We start from the raw sequence: 22,189 nt of genomic DNA, 5'->3' as shown, positions 1-22,189 counted from the left end.
TGAGCAATGATATATAATGATGTTATGGCACGAATTTAACGAATTTGTCGCTATAAAGGTTTACAAAGTCCACTGCGTCGCGACGCCATTGGGACCTCCTTCAGTGTCGGTGTAGCCTTAATTATTCTTGTAAATTTGGTATCACATGACTTGTTGCTATGGCTGGGCTTCATACGTCGCACGTAGTAATTTGCTGGAACGGTTGTTGTGCATTATTCGCGATAAATTGAGCTGTATGCCTGTCACAGAAAGAGATAAGGCCGACATTTATGCATTGCAAGTCACAGGCATGCATCGAAGGCTCATTGATGTTCGTTGACCTCTTGGTGAAGAATCCCGGTCAACTCTTCTCTTTGGTGCCGGAAATTTGCATAAATAATTTGCATATTAAATAAGCTACGACAGGAAGGTTGTAATGCTGACTTCATGCACACCCTAAACTCGAACACCTCGAGATCGCAAAACGTTCACATCGATAAGAACACATGACACGTGACAGCAGTAATTTTCTACTATCACTATTCCTCACTCGCACTTATAAGAATCCAGTAGATATGGTACGTCAGACATGAAGATGCGGTTGTAAAAAGTTTCGTTTTTGAAAGAAAACGCATTGCTCTGATGTTGATGTATTTACACCTGCCAGTAATGACCTCTGGACATCGCAAGTCTTACTTCGGCAGAGCTATGTCTGGAATTTTATTAAAGGCAATAAATATCTTGCATACTGAACAAAAAAAGGTCATTTTTTGACATTGCACGTGCATTTCGAACTGTGATCACGTGACTGGACTTCATGTTCATGGACAAATGTTTCTCACAGCTGATTCTATGACGTTGGCGATGTATATTTGACCTCTGCATGGCATCTCGCGACACTTAGCCGTAGTATGAGTAAGTAACACAGTAGAATGCCATAAACCCCTTTTACGTTGTCCGGACCAATCAATATTTACAGAAGGAAAGGTCACCTAAGCTGCAGACCACAGTACTTCTGTGTCTATCAGTGCAGTCAAAGTTAATTTAAGGTAATATGCGCCTCAAAGGTAAAAGACTTAAACTTTGCTCGATGAAACTTTCGACAGTTCTCTTACAAAAGCAATAAGAGAAGAAAAATAAAAATCAGGGGTCACCTTGTCAATTTGGTACTACAGAGACAAATTAACTGAGATTTCTCAATATTTGAAATTCAAAATGGCCGCCATCCTTGTGATAACTCTATGGGGAAATAAAAAAATTTTGGATTTTCGAAAAACTAGTAGGATGAAAACTTTTGTTTCATCAAGAGCTTTAAAATGAACCCCCACAAGTGGTAGATCAGAAGAAAATTGATCAAATTTGAAAACCCCGAATCTCTGTCCCGGAGGTATGTTCTACCTTGAACTACATGCATCATGAATGTGTGCGGTCAATAATTCCCGCCCTACCTGGCGGCTTGATAATCTCTCTGGTCTGCATATTACGTTTTTGTGATATCCACACTTCCTGCCCATAATTTCTCAGGCATCTGTAGCGAGCTGTATTTATCGTTGACCGACCTTTATACTTCCTGTAATACTCCAGTGTTCTGGTAACCTTGACACGAACCTCGCATTTAGACCACACACTCCTCAAATATAGTCGATGAAAACTGATCCGGAAAACGGTATATGTTAGAAGTACAATGCCCGCGAACATGCGTCGCCCCAGAATTTCGGCCATATAAAGTTTTAAAACCCTTCCGCCTTTTTCCGACGAAGGCAATATGTTAAATAAAATATGACATCCACTTAAACTAGGTTTGAAACAAGGAAGGTCAGTTGTGTAAACAGGCTGATATATTTGGAAGAGATTATCGTCATTTTCGTGGAGTGCCGACAAATCATACGAATACAAAAGCTCGATGTAAATCAAATATTTGGCCTAGCGCCTTTCAACATTCCTTCATCAGTTACAAATTTCAAAATCAAAGTTTCCTCACTTCCATATGTGTAAAAAAAATTGCCGCGATGAATGATAGTGTGCCTGAAGTTGAAAATGTGTGAAAATACCACAAATATTCAGGAAAATTTCCATTAATTTTCAATTTTTATGATGCGTAGAAATCTGTGCAGTTAGTGCTTTCTGCAGTGATTGTAGTAGTTTCATTAGGGCTCAGTGTGTGGTTTGACAATCTGTTTTGCTCATTTGCATATAGGTCATTCCACCAACTTTGTTCAACGAACTTTTATGTTGTGGATATCTTTAGCAAACACTGGAGTCAAAGAGTGACTACTGTCCTAGTGTAGAAATGTGACTACTTCGAAATTGAACTTTATGGATGAAGAATTTTTAAAACTTTTTTGAGATTGGTTTTGGTAATTTGCATGTTTATTGCATCTCATTATCTTGGTAGGTACACAATAATTTAGCATCCAAAAGAAATATACCAACCAAATTTCAAAGCCCTACGCCGAGTAGTTTTTGATTATTTTTTGACCATTTCCCACTTTTCTGTCGCTCATTTGCATGCCGGCCGGTCTATTAACTTTGGTTTGGACAAATTTGTAATATTTATATGCTCAAGAACATATTAAGCACATGTTAAAGTGCAGAGAAAGTACTTTTCGAATTAAGAATTGTTCACTATTCTAAGCATAATTTTTGCTCATTTGCGTCATCCGTGTCCGATCCAATGACTGTATTCGTATAACCACTTACATCCTGGAAGCTCAAGCTCATTCAAGCTCAATTTGTTGGAGCACAAAATACTTTGAGAAGAGAACCTCTAATCTTCTGTTCCATGCTTTTACAATATTCAGCTATTAATTTCAAAACACAGAGTCAGAGGCGATTACACCGACGACATTTCACAGTTGATGCTTATTTAATTATTCTATATATATCCAGCAAGTCTACAGCCAGCTGTTGTTGCGTCACTGGTACAGATGATGACCGGGTCCGTTCGATACTCAGTGACAAGTTCAAGTACAAGAGAACAAAGAGCTACGCAGTATGTGCAGGTATCAAACGATTATACAGCAAACTGTGCATCACTCTTATTGGTTAACATTTCTGTTTTGGATACAGAAATTGTCAATCTTCACTCCACGCTACACATAATAGATAACACTATGGAGAAGGGCCGCAAAATTACATTAAAGCCCCGATCGCTGCAAATTTAATTATGCATTATGTAAAAACAGTTCAGGATTTTATGTTCAACCCAAAGTTTGATTCGTGTACATGTGCTAACTGAAAGACATTGTATAGAAATAACACTGCTCGCTGATTTGGACCATGCCTACACGTTTTAACAGGTTGAATAATAAACGGGTGCTGCACACATGCCGACCCCATGGAAAAGTAAAAAAAACAACCTGTATTTCCTGCACATTAACATCGTGATCATACCACAAACACACATGATGTCAGTGTACAACACAGAATGACCAACATTTTGTTGTTGTTATCCTTAATTTCTCTGCCATATGATTAGTTTTTTAAATTGATGGGAAATCTTAAATGATGTCAAAAGGTTTGAATTTATATGTCACTTTTCACACTTATGACAGCGATATACACTTTTCATTCTTTAATGGGTCTTATTCAAAGAAAACTTTTCACAATGAGGATTTTTGAGATCGGTTTATCACACATTTTGCAGCATTTGGGCTCTAATGATAAATTCAATGAACCAGATAAACTTACAGGAGAGAACAACTCTGTCACAACATTTCACACCGATGAGAACTATTTGCTCTCCTTAGACGTATGTAGTATACACTGCCGTACTATGTTATGACTTGACAGGAGTTGGAAGTCTTCCTAATCGACCTGAAGACGCTGTTGATGCTCTTCACGTAAAAGATGCAACCAGGGTTTACAAGTCCATCACCGAACACCTCCTGTGGCCAAAGGTAGGAAATCGCCGCGTTGTTTATTAATGTACAGTAAATGATTCAACGTTTTCTACCTACCAGGCGATCTGAATATGTCTGTGTGTGTGTGTGTATGTGTGTGGTGAGAGAGAGAGAGAGAGAGAGAGAGAGGAGAGAGAGAGAGAGAGAGAGAGAGAGAGAGAGGGGGGGCACAGACAGACAGACACACATACATACATACAAACATACATACATACATACATACATACATACATACATACATACATACATACATACATACATACATACATACATACATACATACATACATACATACATACATACATACATACATACATACATACATACATACATACATACATACATACATACATACATACATACATACATACATACATACATACATACATACATACAATAAATCGATATTCACGTATCGATAGTAGACGACAATGAATGGTAGTGCATTCTGTGGAATATTCATTCTACAGATTGAACGTTTGGAACGACATTACTTTATATTTTTATCTAGGAACATGTGCTTTTACTCAAAAGCGACGAATCGCCGACGACCTGGGCAAGAACTGGAAAAGCCATAAATATGATTGCGTCCAAGGCCGCGGATGAGGGCGTTCTGCTGTTGTACTTCTCTGGACACTGTTCCTTACAAGTCAAAACAAGGCCGTGCTCGTGTTTGCTGACAGGAGGAATTCGGAAGCACTTGTTAACAGTCATGATTTTTACCAAACCTTCTCCGAAACCAAAGCCAAACACATCTTAATCATTCTCGATTGTTGCTATTCCGGCAAACTTGCTCAAGATATTTTGCAGAGCTCCAAAACCGATGTACCTACTTCCATATTTACATCTTGCAGTCCCACCGAGAAGTCGTTTTCGTTCACAGAGCTGGGAAACAGCTTTTTCACGTACTTTTTCACCAGTTATCTAAGGGAGCACGCGACCGCTGGTGAAATTCCCGATGACAGTTGTATTAAATTCTGTCGACCCCTTGTGAAAGCAATGACTACCCTTTTACGGTAACTGAAACTCACAATAACGGCACCGGCGGTATTAACGATTATAATATGATGATGTTGATGACGACTACGACGACAATACTACTACTACTACTACTACTACTACTACTACTACTACTACTACTACTACTACTACTACTACTACTACTACTACTACTACTACTACTACTACTACTACTACTACTACTAATAATAATAATAATAATAATAATAATAATAATAATACGACGACGACGACGACGACGACGATGATGATGATAATGATGATAATGATGACGACAATGATGACGACGACGACACCAACGGCGATTTAGACCAAGGCCGCCACAAACATCTCACATTCTCACATGCGACATCGTGATTATCAATTGCCATTAGAATCTACATCTCATTTACAAGAACTTTAACTTAAATGCGTGGGTTGAAACAAAATGAACTAGCTAATGACAAGAGTTCCTTTGGGCGCCCCAACCCTGGAAATCACTTTAATCGCGGACTTTCCTTTGAAGAAGCACATCAAATACAACTTTTAGAGGGGTTTAGAATTAGGGTTAGGGGTAGTTTTAGGGTTAACACACTTAAAAGTGTTGTGTATCTATACCAAAGAAAAAAAATTTGGGGTGGTCTTTCCCATTAAATTGGATTAGATTAGATCCTGCGCTATGCGGGCTCATTGTCGCCAAAAGTTGACTGTTTGCTGTAGAATCTCATTTTACAGACCAGCGAGGGTAGAAGTGGATACCATGACACCCACGAGGTTCTTCAAGGATGGAAACACCGTGGTCACTACAGACGATGATTATCACCATGAAAGTAATGTAAGCACATAAGGAACGCCCTTCCCGCTCAAACGTATGAAATTATGCAATCGTACCAATTTTAGTGAGGGCTGATGGTGAAACCAATATTACGTCAGAAAAAAGACACAAGTAGCTATGCCTAATGAAAGTTTACCTCAATTGATAATTCACCTTTGTTGTGGTTTAAAAATTGCTCATTTTAAGATAAATATGCTAATTATTCAATTGAGATGATATAGTGATCACACATTTTTTTGAATGATTTTATTCGAGACGCAGGCATGCACAGGTGCGTCGAATTCGCCTGGCAACTCACGTGACGTGTCTGCTATTATGGATGGTGTCTGCGACTGGTTGCAGTGCGAAGCGGCTCCTGCATTGACAGAGCTTCGTAGTGCTGATTTATTGAAGTCACGTGATCTGTACAATGCCGTTCTGGCGTCGATGTCGCAGTCAGCAGCGGCCATATTGTGCAACGCGGCAATTCGTATATCTAAAGTTGACGATGTGCCAAAAGTGGGTCAAAGTCTCTGTTAGTCATTCCAGAGAAATTGTTAATGTTACATTTGTCATCCCTAGATGGCTAAGAGATAAACAAAGAAGTGAGAAAATAAGTATTTAACTTACCGATCGCTTTGAAAGTTTGAAAGTCGAGTACCATCAAGTTTCATCGATCGTGCATCGTGTGGCATATCTTTAATGGTTTAGAGGAAGTCTCATCCATGTTTGAGGTTATACGGGTTTGATACTATACAACAAGAGGATTATATTCTAAATCATTCTAAAGATTTGCCTTTCTTTTACAGGGAGAAACTTTCGATGAATGTTTTCTGCAACTTCGGAAGACGTATAAAGACGCTGGGTGTGGTGATGACTTATTACCACAGAAGAAAGATATGGACTTGTATCTTACGCACTACAACAAGTCGATGAAAAAGGTAAAATCACCAGAACGATTTGAGAGAATATTTTACTGTGTTAGAATATCATGTCTAGGCTTAGTTTGGCAAATGTGAAGCAAAGATAGTATGCTAACAGTAGAATATACAGAGATAATTTTTTTCCTTTTTGTCCGTGCTTCCGATTTTGTTCAGATAAAACAGGGGCGAAGATAATAAATTATTGATCTGACATTTTCGGTTACACGTCATGATCAATCTCCTTAGTGTGATGTTTGCTGCCGGGAGAATGTAGTCATAGCGTGACAGAAAGGAAGGTTATGTAGCGCCCTCACGTCGAGTCAGTTTATTTCAGGTATTCAAGTCGAGCGGCATCGAGTCGGAAGAGTCTGCCTACGATGACATTGTTAAGAGGCTGACAGTGTTGCGTCAAGACGCAGAGAGAGAAGTCAAGTAGCGAAAGAATGATATGATCGCTGTCTTTGTTGTTTCCATGGCGAATGAAAGAATACAGCATCAAAGAAACTAATTAAATGCTTTATTCACTTGTCTGGTATAAATATACATGTATCATACATCAGTGACTTTGAAGTATCGTATCGAACGAACCAAAGAAACGGAAAAACTGGATGGGTTGTTTAATTTCTTCGCAGCGCCGTATTATCCCATCAATCAACAGTAACAATTGAAAACGCTACGACCCTGTCATCTAACTGTCTTCACTTACTTGTTTATAAGCAGCAACTGCGTTAACTCATCCATTTTAATACAACTTAATATATATTTATATTTACAGTCTTGCATAATCAAGATCTCAAGTAACAGTATTCATTTGTGGTTGGACTCTTAGATTGTAAAATAGCTACAAAGCTTTAGTGCTCGGCTTATTTTAGCAAACGATTGGAATTGATGACCTTAAAGGGAAAGGGTCATCGGAACTGCGCCTGTGCGAGTTTCTTGTTTACAAACAATGTATTTCGTGCACGATATTTAGATGCACCTCATCATCCTGGCTGCAACATTTAAATGATTCACTATATGGTAGATATCTTGGATTGTAAAATATCAGCCGAGTTCAAGTATACTCTAACAAAACGCAAGACTTTTTGCCTGCATGTTATGTAAAGTTTGATCAGAGATCTTAGCCTTCGCCATTTTAAAATAATCAAATAGGTTTTCAATAAATATTTTAACTTAATGACTTCAATTGTAATCAAAAAAGTTTGATCAGATTTGTGTACACCTTCGTTTTTTCTTCATACAAATGATTCAGTGATTACACGGAGATGTTTCCATGGTTTCATTAAGGTCGTACACGCCTCGAAAGTGTAAGACTCAAACTTTCTCTCAATCTTTTCTCATTGAAACCTTCAACCTTTCTCTTGTCAAATCAAGAATAAAAATTAGGGGTCATCTTGCAAACTTTGCTACTAGAGAAACAAATAACTTAAATTTACCGATATTTGAAATTCAAAATGGCCAGCATCCCTATTTGAACTCTATGGACAACAATAAACTTTTCGATTTTCGAAAAATTAAGATGGGAATTTTTTCTTATTCCAAGAGCTTTAAAATTAACCCCCACAAGTGGTAGATCAGAAAAGAACAGTAAAAGTTTGAGAGTCCGAATATCTGTTCCCGGGGCGAATTCTACCTTAAGTCAGCTATGTCAGACCATTGTATATCCCTCTACTCTCCGTCAGTTTTTTCAAGCACAGACTAAGAGGAGTCTTAGATAAATACGAAGGTAAATGATACATGTTTTTCTAAACATATTAAATATATTAAACATAAGCGATAAGAATCCTTGAGGGATTCCCGTTTTTTCACTGCTGGTATTTACTCTGATGTTCTGCATCCTGCAAGGTATTGAAATAGTTAAAACCTTTCTCTTGGAAACTTTCAACCATCCTCTTTCAAAGTCAACAATTAAAATCGAGAGTCACAGTTGAAAATCTGATTCAAGAGAAACAAATTACCCAAATATTTACCGATATTTGAAATTCAAAATGGCCGCCATCCCTGTGATAACACTATGGAGAAAAATTATATTTTCGATTTCCCAACAGAAAGACAGTTAAACTTTAGTATTCTAAGATCTTAAAAACGGGCCAACACATATGGTACATCAGGTTAGTAATGTTCAAATTTGAGAGTCTGAATATCTGTCCCCGAGGCGCAATAAACCTTATTAAACCCGTTTGATCAAAATAGCATTATAACAAAAGCTTTTGCTGCCGAGTGTTTATTCGCTACCAACACTTTTTACGAAGCAACAAATCGGTGGTGTTTTCGATGTTCCTGCACCAATAAAGCAGAGACCTTCTCTCTACATCTCAAGTGGATTACGCAATCAGATATCTTTATATATTTCAGGAATATTTGAGGAGTAGTAAAGAGCTTCTGCTGAGAACTTGAAAAGTCGTGTGAAGCCAATGGCGACGCATGTGACGTCATTGGCCCATAAGTTCCCCAAGACCGGGAACTCTCAATGACGTAAGTTAGCTGACATGTTACCAGTTCGCCCGACACAAAGGGCACTGATCAAGAGAACTACAGCAGGAGGAACAACCGACTACCTGGCCACAGCGTCCCCGACAAACAGTTGCCGGCATATTGACATCCCCAAGACATATTGCACATATTCGTCTCGAAATGGTTGAATCCTGTCGTTGTCTCCGAGGAGCAGAGACCGCGCCATAATTTGCAGGACCATCGCTCCTTTGCGTATTAACGTCATCTGTTTTTATGTAAAGAGAACGAAGAGAAACTACTGTCAATATGTACACACACACACACACACACACACACACACACACACACACACATATATATATATATATATATATATATATAAGAGAAACAAATATATATATACAAATATATATATATATATTTGTATATATATTAGTTTCTCTATATATATATATATATATATATATATATGTGTGTGTGTGTGTGTGTGTGTACATATTGACAGTAGACTATATATATATATATATATATATATATATATATATATATATATATATATATATATATATATATATATATATATATGCATCATATATGAACGCAAAGTGTAAAGTCGTTCTGGAGATACAATAAAAATCGCACAGGTTGCTTCAGCATTTGATAAGTGACAGCATGTTCGTCATTGCTTCGATTGGTTTCCCCTCAACGCGATTGATTGTTACGAAAACGTCCAGTAGGCGGTTCAGTAAGCTTTCATGTTTGACTTTACCTAGGCGAAATTAGGTAAGACAATGTGGTCGACTGGGAAAAATTATGTTGCGATACGTGGACTATTCGTGGAACTTCAGAGAGAAAATAGATTACATTGATTATTCGTTACTCACACGATTGAGTTGAGACGTTGAGGTCATGTGTGTCAAAGGATGTTCAAGTGTTTAAAATCTAATCAACGGGATATTGTTCCGCCAAATTTAGAAACCACATTCGATTGTTATAAACCAACACATCAATATCAGACAAGAAATTCTAATATATTTACTCTAAACCCTCTTACAGAACAACTACAGCATGTAATTCCTTTATTTATGGCGCAATTAATTATTCCAATAGTTTAGCTGCTGTTTTTCACGGTATCACCTCTTTATACGGTAATTTAAACAAATGCTTAAGAGACATGTTGTAGTATTTTTGCAGTGATGGTTTTATTGTATATGTCTCGCTTTTTGTTTGCCATGTGATTTTAATTTTTCTATCATGCTATGAATTTGTCTTTTCTTCCCTTTAATTTTTTGAGTTTTGTATTACAATGTTTTATTTATTTTACACTGAGGGATCCAACCAGTATAGATATGAATAAATAAATGAATAAATAAATAAACAAAAATAAATAAATTACCTATTTCCCTTGACACCGAGTAAAAAGGTGGTGAGTATTGTGAGCAGCACGATGACCCCGATCCATAGTTCTCCTGAAAATCAAACGAATCAACTGTGATCAATCAAAGATACAAATGTATGTATTTTTTTGTGTGGATGGATTTATATGGGTGTTGCCTAAGTAGGTGAGTCATAAGTTACGGTTTTTGGTTAGCTAGACAGGTTGGCAGGCAGGGCGGGTAGGTTTGTGAGTTTGTGGTTGATATATTGGTATAGCTCGCTCACTTGCGAGTAGGTTAGAAGCTGGGTATGCAGATCAATTCATTACCGTGTATCTGCAATTTTGGTTTAAAGGCAGGGGTCGTCGGAACTGCACTAAAAGGTCGTATGGGACCCATACGACCAATGTAAACACTATATCCAAGGTACGATGGTAATAGACCCTTTTCATAAGTCTAGCGCCCTCCTGTGGCTACTCTGTATTTGAAGTCAAAGCGAGGCCACTGGGGAAAACCCTCCAGCCCCTGCCCAGGGTTTTCCCCGGTGGCCTTGCTTTGTCTTCAACGTCACAGTGGCCACAGCATGGCGCTAGACTTATGAAAAGGGTCAATTGATGAAAGTTAAAACATGTCTGTCATAATCTACATCATGTAATTTAAATGTTGCAGCTATGTTAACGTTTACGTGTTGCACCTAGATATCGTGCGTGGCAATACATTGTTTGTAGACAAGGAAGTCGTATAGGCTCAGTTCCTCTTCCACCCGTCAATCGTTAGAGCGAAATGAATCATTCTTGCACCGTGGAGGTTTGTGTGATACCCCAATGGTGGCATATTTACTTTACAGCAAGTTTGTTGGTTGGTCATTCTCGCAAAGGCAAACACTATTACAATATCAAATACCACTAGTATCCCCAAAGCCACAGTCCCTCTATCCATGGATAGAGGGACTGTGCCAAAGCCAAACGAATGACGCACAAAGTGGCTTTGAATATTCATGAGATCCAGCATTAATTCACATTGCTTCAGTAGAAATCAACTAGGTCTGTGTTAGGACTCACCATCGTACTCAGTCTCGCCGAGCAAGAGACAACCTTCAGCCAGAAAAGAGCGCCTAGAATTATGACGCAATTTGCGACGATGTCGTTTCCATGGTGAATATTTCGTTGTGTCCATGAGATCACAACCAAAGCGATGACCAGTGCCAAGTCAGCCAGTGTAAATAAAATGAGCAACGCGAACACAAACTTCTCCAGCCTTGTTGACCGAACTCCATCCGCCCTGTTTCTCTAATTTGGTTCAAAGAAATATGTTCCAATATTTTACATCATTACATATTCACATATCAATTGTTTGTACATTTTAGGACATCTAGGTATTTGAGTGATGTATCTGGTAAAGTGTAGGTCGAATTTCACAAATATATAGACTGTGCTGTCTGGTCGTTCGTCTAATCTTGGTGCTAAAAGGAAATATTTTCCCCCAGTTGTGTAGGGAACAGCTGCAGTGCATCAAAAGCAATGCAATCATTATATTTCATTGTCAAAAGAATGGTCAAAGGTCAATGGCAGGGCCGGAATTTTATATTTAACTTCTTTTGTTTTCTGCACAAAGTCTAGTGAGGGTCTATATTTCGATGATCAACGTACCTCTATAACTTGTATTCTCCTACATAGGACGGCACATGTCGCCTTGGCAACAGGAGCTATAAATTAGAAATGTAATTGGCATTCAATAAAATATGGCTCTGTCTTGACACTTAACAAGTTAATTTATTACTTCGGAGACCAGAGGGCCATACACGAACGCCTCCACAAGTAGTCCAGGATCTCTCCGGCGTTTGAATACCCCAGTAGGTTTACATTACCGAAATTGTGGAGACATTTTAGTTTACAAGACCAGCAGGTTTCGTGTTACTCAAAAGACACACGTAATATTCTGCCAGATCTCGCGGTATACTGCAATCTACCGGATTTTGAAGTATCGCGAGATTTTGCAATTTGCCAACAAAGCCTAGTCTTTATTCTGTATTTAACAATGAGATAAATCATTCTATCGGTCTTGGCCTAAACTAGTATACTGCCAGTGCTATAGATGGACTATGGTTGGTAAAGGGAGTACTTACAGATGACAGTTTCTACAATCAGCCATCTGTAGTCGAGAGTGCTATGGAGTATAACCCCGATTGTTAACAGAAGAAGATATATCACTTCTGAATAGATAGTGACAATAAACCATCTGGATATCATTCTGTAAATCAAGATCAAAGTCAAAAATGAAAGAAAAAAGTAACGGTAATGAGCGGCGTGCTTCACTTTGAATGAAGCCTTTATGCTTTCGTTTTGCAAAACGTAAGATACTATCGAAAGGTGGTGCCCACCCCCGCATTTGGTACAGGTGAGTCCAGGACAGTTCCAACAAAAGAACACAAACACTGCAATTTGGCCCGTTAAATGGGGTCGATCGGAGGTCAATATCTTTGGCCAAATACATGAGTGGAAAAAAGACTATATTTTCTACAGAATGATGGTCAAAAGGGGTAACAATTGTTCGGGCGTCAATAGCTTATTTTATCTACATCGGATGATCAAAACCCATGACTGCGGTACAAATGTAACTTTTCTAAAACCCTTTCTAAGACGCCGTTCAATATTTTCTCCCCTAATAAACTAACCAACGTAGTTATCAAACTCAGTAAAATTGAAATGAGCTATGGCAACATGGGTTAATTTCTCACGTAATTCTAAAAGTTTGCTTGTATGATATCTGATGAAGTCAAAGCAGAAGACTTCCTGGAAGGCTGCCGACCTCTCATCTCGAAAAATGCACTCGATCGATAGATAGCAGCGGCAGCCAACCGTTTATTCTAATAGGAACCAGCGTGAATAAAACTCGCATATGCCAACAGACATGTCATTTCAAAAACGACACTGCACTTTTGTTCACACACCTGCCGATTGTTCCGCAGAAGTACTACATGAGTGGCACGTCAACACTTAACATTTAGCTTGCGTGCACAGTGGGACACACGACGTTCCTGAAAACGAAACAAAATTTGAAATAGTATGTTTGCGGTAAAACCTACTCACTATGGATAATATGGTTTGAGTAACACGCTAACAAGAATGAGGGGAGTTGTTTTGCCGAATATCACGCACAGTTACTGCTGTTCTGTCTTGCATTGTATAGGTTAGGTAGAAATATATAAATAGCAGTAGATACCAACGTACCGTAGTTGACATCCAGTAAGATAGCCGGCCTGCTCTGTTCAAACTAACGACAGCAAGTTTGTTACGAGGAATATTTAAGGTAGTCTTCACTCACCAACCTGTCAGTGGTATAATTGTCAGCGAGCATGTATGTGGCTTTCGTCATAGTCCCATGTTGTTGAATCGCGCCATCATTTATAGACAAAATTGGCTGTATGATAACCTCAGTAAACGGTAGGTCATTCTGTCGGTTCACGCAGTCTTACTGTTATGTTAATCATTAATTGTAAGGGAGCTGTGTACTAATGGCGCATATGGGTTACCGGACTAGCGTCCTTATCAATCAACATGCTTGTGTTGATACGTGTTCACCATATGCTGTTGCATTAATAGTCGGACTTGTTGTATTATTAATCTCATGCTCTGTATTTCGATTTTTGATTTTTGTCTGCAGAATACTATAGGTTTATTGGTATAATCTATGCTACTAGAAGATAGATTAACATTCTGTTTTGAAGAAAACACTGAATTTGACCTAAAACAGTTGCAGTTGTTCAGGACTCGACAGTGCGATGGAAGGCACAACCGCAGACAAAACCGCAGACAAAGTACAGTAAGAGTTCAAAATCGAAAGCACAGGACAGTGTCCATCATCATCAGATCTTGCCCATTTTTATACAAACTGTTCTATAAAGCACAATTTTTTCAAAGAAACAAAAGTGATTCGCATAGGATGTCAATATTACCGTGATGACAAACAGTTCTGACATTAATGCCTGGGGACCGATTGACCGTATCTAGCATATGCTTTAAAATGCACCAGGAATCCTTTTTACGATGTGTGACATATAGTTCCATTGATTACTTGATGATGTAGTGATGGGTGATGTCATCTTCTTTGAGAGTATAACTAGGCAGAGTTGTCATCTGAAGGCCCAAGAATTACTCCATTGACCACAGTCTTGCGAGTGCGAAAGGGATAATGTCTTGTCCGATGTGGATCCAAAAAGTGAAACTTTCTTCAAGGGTTTACGGCTTATGTAGATTTCTCCCGGTATACACAGCATTACTGTATCAAATGATTGATGATAAAATTTCAACTCAATGTGATTGTGCCTCAAAGTGAAAAACTAAAACTTTTGCTTAAACTTTAATTAATCGTGAAAACTATCATCCATTGTCTCTCTCCTACAAGGATAAAAATCAGGGGTCACTGTGCAAAGTTTGGTACTAGAGAAACAAATTACCTTACATTCACCGATATTTGATATTCTAAAATTTCGGCCATCCCTGTTTTAGCTCTATGGAAAAGTAAACTTTTCGATTTTCGAAAAACTAAGATGTTGAATTTTGTGCAACGCGGCAATCCTAGGATCTAAAGTTGACGATTTTCCAAAAGTGGGTCCGTTAGTGATTTCAGAGAAATAGCGCTCAGGTTCATGCTGCATTGTCACCTCTAGATGACCAAGAAATATACAACGACGTGAGAAACTGAGCATTTAACTTACTGATCGCTTTAAGTCAAGTACCCTCAAGTTTGTACCGTATATTTTGTGGCATGTCTGTCTTTACTGGTTCAGAGGAAGGTCCATCCGTGTTTGAGAGAGAAACTTTCGATTTACTGTTTTCTGAAACTTCTGAAGACGTACAAAGACGCTGGGTGTGGTGATGACTTATTACCACAGATGAAAGACATGGTCTTGTATCTTACGCACTACAACAAGTCGATGAAGAAGGTAAAATCACCAGAACAATTTGAGAGAATATTTTACTGTGTTAAAATATCATGTCTAGGCTTAGTTTGGCAAATGTGAAGCATAGATAGTATGCTAACAGTAGAATATACATACAGACTTTTTTTCCCTCAATTTGTCCATGCTTCCGATTTTGTTAAGATAAAATTGGGGCGAAGATAATAAGTTATTGATCTGACATTTTCGGTTACTCCTTATGATCAATCTCCTTTGTGTGATATTTGTTGTGGGGAGAATGTAGTCATAGTTTGAAAGAAAGGAGCGCTATGCAGCGCCCTCACGTCGCATCAGTATATTTCAGGTATTCTCAACATCAAGTTGGAAGAGTCTGCATACGATGACGCTGTTAAGAGGCTGACAGTGAGGTAACATCAAGAAACAGAGACATAATGAAACTGTTGTTGTTTCCATGGCGAATGAAAGAATACAGTGGCAAGGAATCTGTAATAGAATGCTTTATTCACTTATGTGGTATATTATGTCATACATCTGTGGATTTGAAGTCTCGTATATAACGTGTCAAACGAACCAAAGAAATGGAAAAAGTGTATGGGCTGCTTCATTTCTTCGCATCACCGTATTATCCCATCGATCGACAGTAACGATTGAATGTGCTATGACCCTGTCATCTAACTGTTTTCACTTCCTTGCATATATAATAAGTGGCACCTGCGTTGACGCACCCAAGTTAATACGATTTTTATGTCTAGTACATTTATAGTCTTGTATAATCAAGATCCCAAGGAACAGTATTTATTTGTGGTTGGACTCTTAGACTGTAAAATAGCTATATTTTTCTTTGATCGCAACCACAGGAAAACACCATTGCATAAGTACCGCCATTCACTTTCATCAGAGCGCGCGCGTGCCAATGGTATTTGCACTGCAGTGCAATACCACAACATTATACCATAACTCTATGTTCGTGCGCACTCGTAACTAACTTTTGTTTTGTAAACAACCAGCATCAAATAAGCAAACCGAAAATGGTCGTCTGAAACTGTAGTACTACGTAAGAGAAACACCCATCGGCGCGGAAGATTTTATTATATGGTTAGATATGTTGGACTGTAAAATATCAGCCGAGTTTTAGTATACCTTAAAAAAGAGCAAGACTTTTTGCCCGGATGTTACGTAAAGTTTGATCAGTGATGTTAATATTTTCGCCTTTTGAAAATAATCAAAGAGTTTTTTTTGAAATATTTTAACTTACGACTTTCAGTCATAGTCAGACAAGTTTGATCACATTCCTGTTCACAAAACTAGGACAGTGAAACTTCAGTAGTCCAATAGCTTTAAAATGAGCCGACACAAATGGTAGATCAGGTAAGTAATGTCAAAGTTGAGAGTCCGAATATCTGTCCCTGAGGCGCATTCTAGTTAATGAACCCGTTCGATCAAAATAGCATATCAAGAACTTTTGCCGCCAAGTGTTTGTTTGCAAACAATACTTTTTATGAAGCAGAAAATGAGTGGTGTTTTCGACTTTCCTGCACCAATCAAGCCCCTCTCTCCAAAGTGGATTTTCGCTATCGGATATCTCTGCACATTCAAGAATGTTTGGTGTACTGAGAAGGGCTGTGTAAAGCCGACGGCGACGCACGTGACGTCACTGGCCCATGAGTTCACCAAGACCGGGAACTTTCAATGGCGTACGTTCGCTGACGTGTGGCCAGTTCGCCCGACACAAAGGGCACTGATTGACAGGGTCACAGCAGGAGGAACAGCCGACTATCTGGCCACAGCCTCCCCTATATGTACAAACAGTTGCCGGCATTTTGACATCCCCTAGACATATTGCACATTGAAATAGTTCACGAACGCGCCCTCTGGAGATGATTGAATCTTGTCGTTGTCTCCGGGGAGCGACCGCGCCATAGCTCGAAGGACCATCTCTCCTTTGCGTATTACCTTCATCTGTTGTTATGTGAAAATAACGATGAAAAACTGCTGTCAATATATATATATATATATATATATTGACCATTAAAAGCGGAGCTTTATACACAAATTACTTCAAGTACAAAGTGATAATATCTGTAATATGTGTTACTTAAGTTTCATGCATCCTCTTCAGATAGACAGACAGACAGAGACAGACACTTAGACAGAACTGTCTGACTCTCTGCGTGAACAACGCAGAATTCATGAAAGCTAAGTAACAAATAACAGATATTACAGATATTATTACTTTCTACTTGAAGTATATATATATATATATATATATATATATATATATATATATATATATATATATATATATATATATATATATATATATCTGTTGCTGATGTAATTTTATAGGTTGAACGCATAATGTAATGTCGTTTTTCAGGTACTATGACAATCGCACAGATTGTTTCCGTGTTTGATAACCAAATTACGTTTTCGCCTTTCTACGACTTTTTTACTTAATGCCATTGATTGTTATGTAAACAACAAGTAGGCGGTTGAGTGATATTTCATGCATGCATGACGCCATCTTAGTGAAATTAGATAAGATGTGGCCAAATGGGTAAAAAAATATGGTGCGATACACGGACTATTCGTGGAATTTTGGAGATAAAATCGATTATTCGTTACCGTACCTATTTCCCTTGATACCGAGTAAACATAATCATCATGTTCAGGTGACGAGTATTGTGATTGTGAGCAGCACGATGAACCCGAGCCATAGTTCTCCTGAGAAGCAAACAAAGCAACTGTGATCGATCAAAGATACCAATGTATGGATGTTTGTGTGGATGGACTTGTCGCGCGAGAGTTTGGTAGGTACGGCGGGTAGGTTGGTGGGTTAGTGGTTGATGACTAGGTAGCTCGCTCACTTGCTAGTAGGTTAGAATCTGCTGGGTACGCTGATCAATTCATTATTGTCTATAGGCAAGTTTAGTTTAAAGGGAGGGGTCGTCATAACTGCGCTCAAAGGTCATATGGGAACAATGTAAACACTGCATTCAAGGTACGTTGGCAACTGATGAAAGTAAAAACATGTTTGTCACAATGTTCAGCGTAAAATTTTAATGTTGCAGCTATGTTAACGTGATGCATCTGGATATCATGTATGAAATAGATTGTTTATAGACAAAAAAGGCGTATAGGCGCAGTACCCCGTCTCTTTAACCACAGACAAAGAGAACTTGTCTTTGCTTTAACCATTATCAAAATGAATCCTTCTGACACTACGGGGGTCTGTGTGATACCTCCATTGTGGCAGTTTTACTTGAAGTTCGTTGGCTGGGCATTCTTGCCGTGGGAAACACTTTACCCAAAGCCAAATCGAATCACGAACTGGCTTTTAAACATTCGTCTAGAGTTAGTTCACCGAGCTTCATTAGAAATCAATAGGTTTACACTCACCATCGTACTCAGTCTCGCCGAGCAAAAGACAACCTTCAGCAAGAACACAACGCCTAGAAGAATGACGCTATTTGCTAGGATGTAGACTCCAGAGTCAAGTTCTCTTTGTGCCCAGGAGATTATAACCAAAGCAATTACCAGTGCAAAGTCAGCCATTGTGACTAAAATGAGAAACGCAAGCACCAACTTCTCCAGCCTTGTTGACCGTACTCCATAGGTCCTGTTTCTCTAATTTGGTTCAGAGAAAAATGTTCCAATATTTTACATCATTACAGATTCACATATCAATTGTTTGTACATTCTGGGACATCTAGGTATTCGAGTGAATTACCTGGTAAAATTAAATGACAGCCGAAATTCAAAAATAATATACAGAATGTGCAGTCTGGTATTTCGTCTAACCTTGGTGCGAAAAAGAAATAGCCCCCCTCCCCCACCCGGCAGTGTAGTTATTAACAGCAATGCATCAAAAGCAATATTTCACTGTAAAGATAAGAAGCAAATCAAAGATCAATGGCCAGGCCCGATTTTGTATCTAACTTCTTTTGTTTTCTGTACATAGTCTATAGTAAGGGTCTTTATTTCAAACGTTCAACGTACCGCTATAACCTGTATTCTTCTGCAAAGGACGGCACATGTTACCTTGGCAACAGGAGCTATAAATAGAAAATGTAATAGGTATTCGACAAAAATAATGCTTTTTTTTTCACATTGACCCTTAACAAATTCATTTATAACTTTGAGAGACCAGAGTCCAAGATGTCTCCGGCGTTTGAGTACCACAGTAGTTTTTGATTACAGCACAGTCCCTCCATAAATGCAGGGGAGATTACAGTTTACGTCATAAGCACGATTCGTGTTATTTATCAAGTGCTGAAAAGACAAATATCAATATTCGGCCAGATCTCGCTGTACACTGAAATCTGTCCGATTTTGAAGTCTCGCGAGATCTCACAATTTGCAAACAAAGCCCAGTCTTAATCACAATGAGATAAGCCATTCTATCGGTCTTAGCTTCTAACTAGTACTGCCAGTGCTATAGATGGACTATGGTTGGTGAAGGGAGTACTTACAGATAACAGCTTCTGCAATCAGCCATCTGTAGTCGAATGCGCTATGGAGTATAACCCCGATTGTTATCAGTAGAAGATATATCAGTTCTGAATATATGGTGGCAATAAACCACCTGGATATCATCCTGCAGACCAAGATCAAAGTCAAGAATGAAATAAAAAAGTGTCGGTAATGAGCGGCTTGATACACTTGGAATTGAGCCTTTATGTTTTTGTTCTGCAAAAACCATTTAGCCCTCTGTGATAATGGAAGTAAGAAACTCTCGAAAGGTGGCGCTTACTCCGCATTGGTTACAGGTATGCCCTGAGAGTTCCAACCATAAAGCACAAACTCTACAATTTTCCGTCAAAATGGGTGGGTCCAAAGTCTACATCTTTGACCAAATACTTGGTTGAAAAAACTACACTTCTTCAACAAAATCATAGGTCAAACGGCGCAACAAATTGTTCAGAAGTCAAAAATGAGGGTCAAAAGTCTACATTTTATCAACATATGTAAAGCGATAATGGATGTTGAAATCCTCGGCACATTTGTGTATACCCTTTCTAAGGCAGTGTTTCCTCCCGTCAGAAAGTGACCGACGTAATTACCAAGCTCAGTAAACTTGCAATAATCTATCGTTGTTTTTACGGTAAAACCTCACTGAATTTAATAAGATATGTAGGGTTTAAATGAATTCAAATTATTAGGCTATTTTCAGTCAAAAAGCCACCCCTTAGTAGTCATAAGCAAAACATGTATACCATCTAATTGCGTACATTCTTTGCTCCAAAGTGTCTCTTTATTGCTTGACTCTATGTATCACTACATAGCAAATGGTTAAAAAAGGAACACTCCTCAGCTTGGCCGGGTGACATTGCGGTATATTTTACAGGAATCGAAAAGCGACACCAGCGTTAGCTTGCATTGTGCAGGACTTGGCACGCCAACCACCTAGCAGTAATCAATAATGAATGACAACAAAACCTTCGTTAACGAGCTGTTTTTGTTCACTTCGATGGCTTTATTGGTGGGTTCCTACGCCTTTTCAGTCACTTGTCTGTATGATAACCTTGACATTGCGTTCTGGAGGCAATGATGACGACAAGGGTTCATTTCTCGCGTGATTCTGAAAGTGCGTTTCTATGATCTCTGTGAATTCAAGGCGAAAGAGTTCAGGGAAGCTACCGACCACCCTTCTCGAACAATGCACACGATCGATAGACAGCAGCGGCATGCGGGCAGCCAGCCATTTATCCTAATTGGAACAAGCGTGAATAAAAGTCGCATATGCCAACAGAAATGTCATTTCATAAACGACGTTGCACTTTTGTTCACATACCTGCAGATTGCTCATAGGTAGTGGCACGTCACAGTAACCCACTTTTGACATTCAACCTTTTACCGTAGAGGGACACGTGACGCTCCTGAAAACGAAATGAAATTTCAAATGGCGTGTTTGCGTTAGTCTTCGCACTATGGATAATAGTTTTGAATCGCACACAAACAAGCATGAGGGGAAATGTTTTGCCCGAATATCACGCACAATTACGGCTGTTCTGTGTTGCATTGTAGACATGGGGCAGAAATATTTAAACCGGAGTAGATATACCAACGTACTGTTGTTAAACATCTTGTTAAGATGTACAGCCTCCTCTTCTTATACTCGAAAGAACACCACTACACGGCGATTTTGTTACAAGAAATATTTGAACTGGTCCTACGTTCACTCACCAACCTGTCAGCTGTAATCGCCGGCGAGGATGTGGCGTTCGTCATAGTTTCATCTTGTTGAATGGCGCCATCACAAAATGAGTACGATGATGACACGGGTCATTCCATTGGTACACTCTGCTTTATGTTAATACGTTAATCATTGATCGTCATGCAGCTTTGTACTGAAGTGGCAAATGGGTTTAACTTAGCGGCCCAGCGTTCTTATCAATCAACATGCTTGTGTTGCTACGTGTTCACCATATGCTGTTGTAATCGGACTTTATTCTTAATCTCACGCTCTGTTTTTTTGATTTTTTACTTTAGTTGCAAAATATTATTAGATTAATCTGTACAATCTGAGCTACTAGTAAGATGAATTGGCATTCTTTTTTTTAAGAAAGTCCTGAACTTGACCTAAAATAGCTCTGGTTGTTCGGCCGTGGAAGACTTGAAGGTGCGATGGAAGGCACACCCACAAACAAAACACAGTAGGAGTTTAAAATCGAAAGCACCGGACAGATCCCGCCATCATCATATCTTGCAAATTTTTATACACACTGTTCTATGAAGCATAATTTTTCAAACTAAAGGAAGCTAAATTGATTCATGTTGTAGGTCAATATTACAAACAGTTCAGAAGTTCATGCCTGGGA

The 22,189-nt window shown here is 38.7% G+C and overlaps 2 protein-coding genes and 1 long non-coding RNA gene across 3 annotated transcripts; 1 reads left to right on the top strand and 2 right to left on the bottom strand.

Moving 5' to 3' along the window:
* The first annotated feature begins 2,872 nt into the window (after positions 1-2,872).
* Positions 2,873-4,514, top strand: LOC139137373 (uncharacterized). Its single transcript, XR_011553375.1, has 3 exons — positions 2,873-2,981; positions 3,772-3,878; positions 4,393-4,514. It is a non-coding gene; the product is annotated as an uncharacterized lncRNA (long non-coding RNA).
* A 2,599-nt stretch (positions 4,515-7,113) lies between these two features.
* LOC139137372 (uncharacterized) lies at positions 7,114-13,923 on the bottom strand. The gene is made up of 7 exons (XM_070705426.1): positions 13,772-13,923; positions 13,398-13,484; positions 12,573-12,697; positions 12,097-12,152; positions 11,509-11,736; positions 10,468-10,540; positions 7,114-9,336 (listed from the first exon to the last, which is right to left on the bottom strand). The coding sequence occupies exons 3-7, from the start codon at positions 12,694-12,696 to the stop codon at positions 9,110-9,112; spliced, it is 708 nt and encodes a 235-aa protein (XP_070561527.1). The 5' UTR covers position 12,697; positions 13,398-13,484; positions 13,772-13,923; the 3' UTR covers positions 7,114-9,109.
* Positions 13,924-15,850: 1,927 nt separating this feature from the next.
* LOC139137371 (uncharacterized) lies at positions 15,851-21,629 on the bottom strand. Its single transcript, XM_070705425.1, has 7 exons — positions 21,555-21,629; positions 21,163-21,247; positions 19,841-19,965; positions 19,368-19,423; positions 18,768-18,995; positions 17,999-18,092; positions 15,851-17,327 (listed from the first exon to the last, which is right to left on the bottom strand). Exons 3-7 carry the CDS (start codon positions 19,962-19,964, stop codon positions 17,020-17,022), a joined length of 810 nt encoding a protein of 269 aa, XP_070561526.1. The 5' UTR covers position 19,965; positions 21,163-21,247; positions 21,555-21,629; the 3' UTR covers positions 15,851-17,019.
* Positions 21,630-22,189: the final 560 nt, after the last annotated feature.

This window comes from Ptychodera flava, chromosome 7 (assembly GCF_041260155.1).
Source record: "Ptychodera flava strain L36383 chromosome 7, AS_Pfla_20210202, whole genome shotgun sequence".
In the NCBI taxonomy this organism is placed as follows: domain Eukaryota; kingdom Metazoa; phylum Hemichordata; class Enteropneusta; family Ptychoderidae; genus Ptychodera; species Ptychodera flava.
This window is presented reverse-complemented; position numbering and strand designations above follow the sequence as displayed.

Coding starts and splice junctions, on each gene's coding strand:
- LOC139137372 (XM_070705426.1), bottom strand. CDS start 12,696: ATGATATCCAGATGGTTTATTGTCACTATCTATTCAGAAGTGATATAT. Junction 12,153..12,572: donor GATTGTAGAAACTGTCATCT/GTAAGTACTCCC, acceptor TCTAATTTATAG/CTCCTGTTGCCAAGGCGACA. Junction 11,737..12,096: donor GGAGAATACAAGTTATAGAG/GTACGTTGATCA, acceptor GAACCAAATTAG/AGAAACAGGGCGGATGGAGT.
- LOC139137371 (XM_070705425.1), bottom strand. CDS start 19,964: ATGATATCCAGGTGGTTTATTGCCACCATATATTCAGAACTGATATAT. Junction 18,093..18,767: donor CGGCGAGACTGAGTACGATG/GTGAGTGTAAAC, acceptor TTTGCTTCTCAG/GAGAACTATGGCTCGGGTTC. Junction 17,328..17,998: donor CTCGGTATCAAGGGAAATAG/GTACGGTAACGA, acceptor ACATAACAACAG/ATGAAGGTAATACGCAAAGG.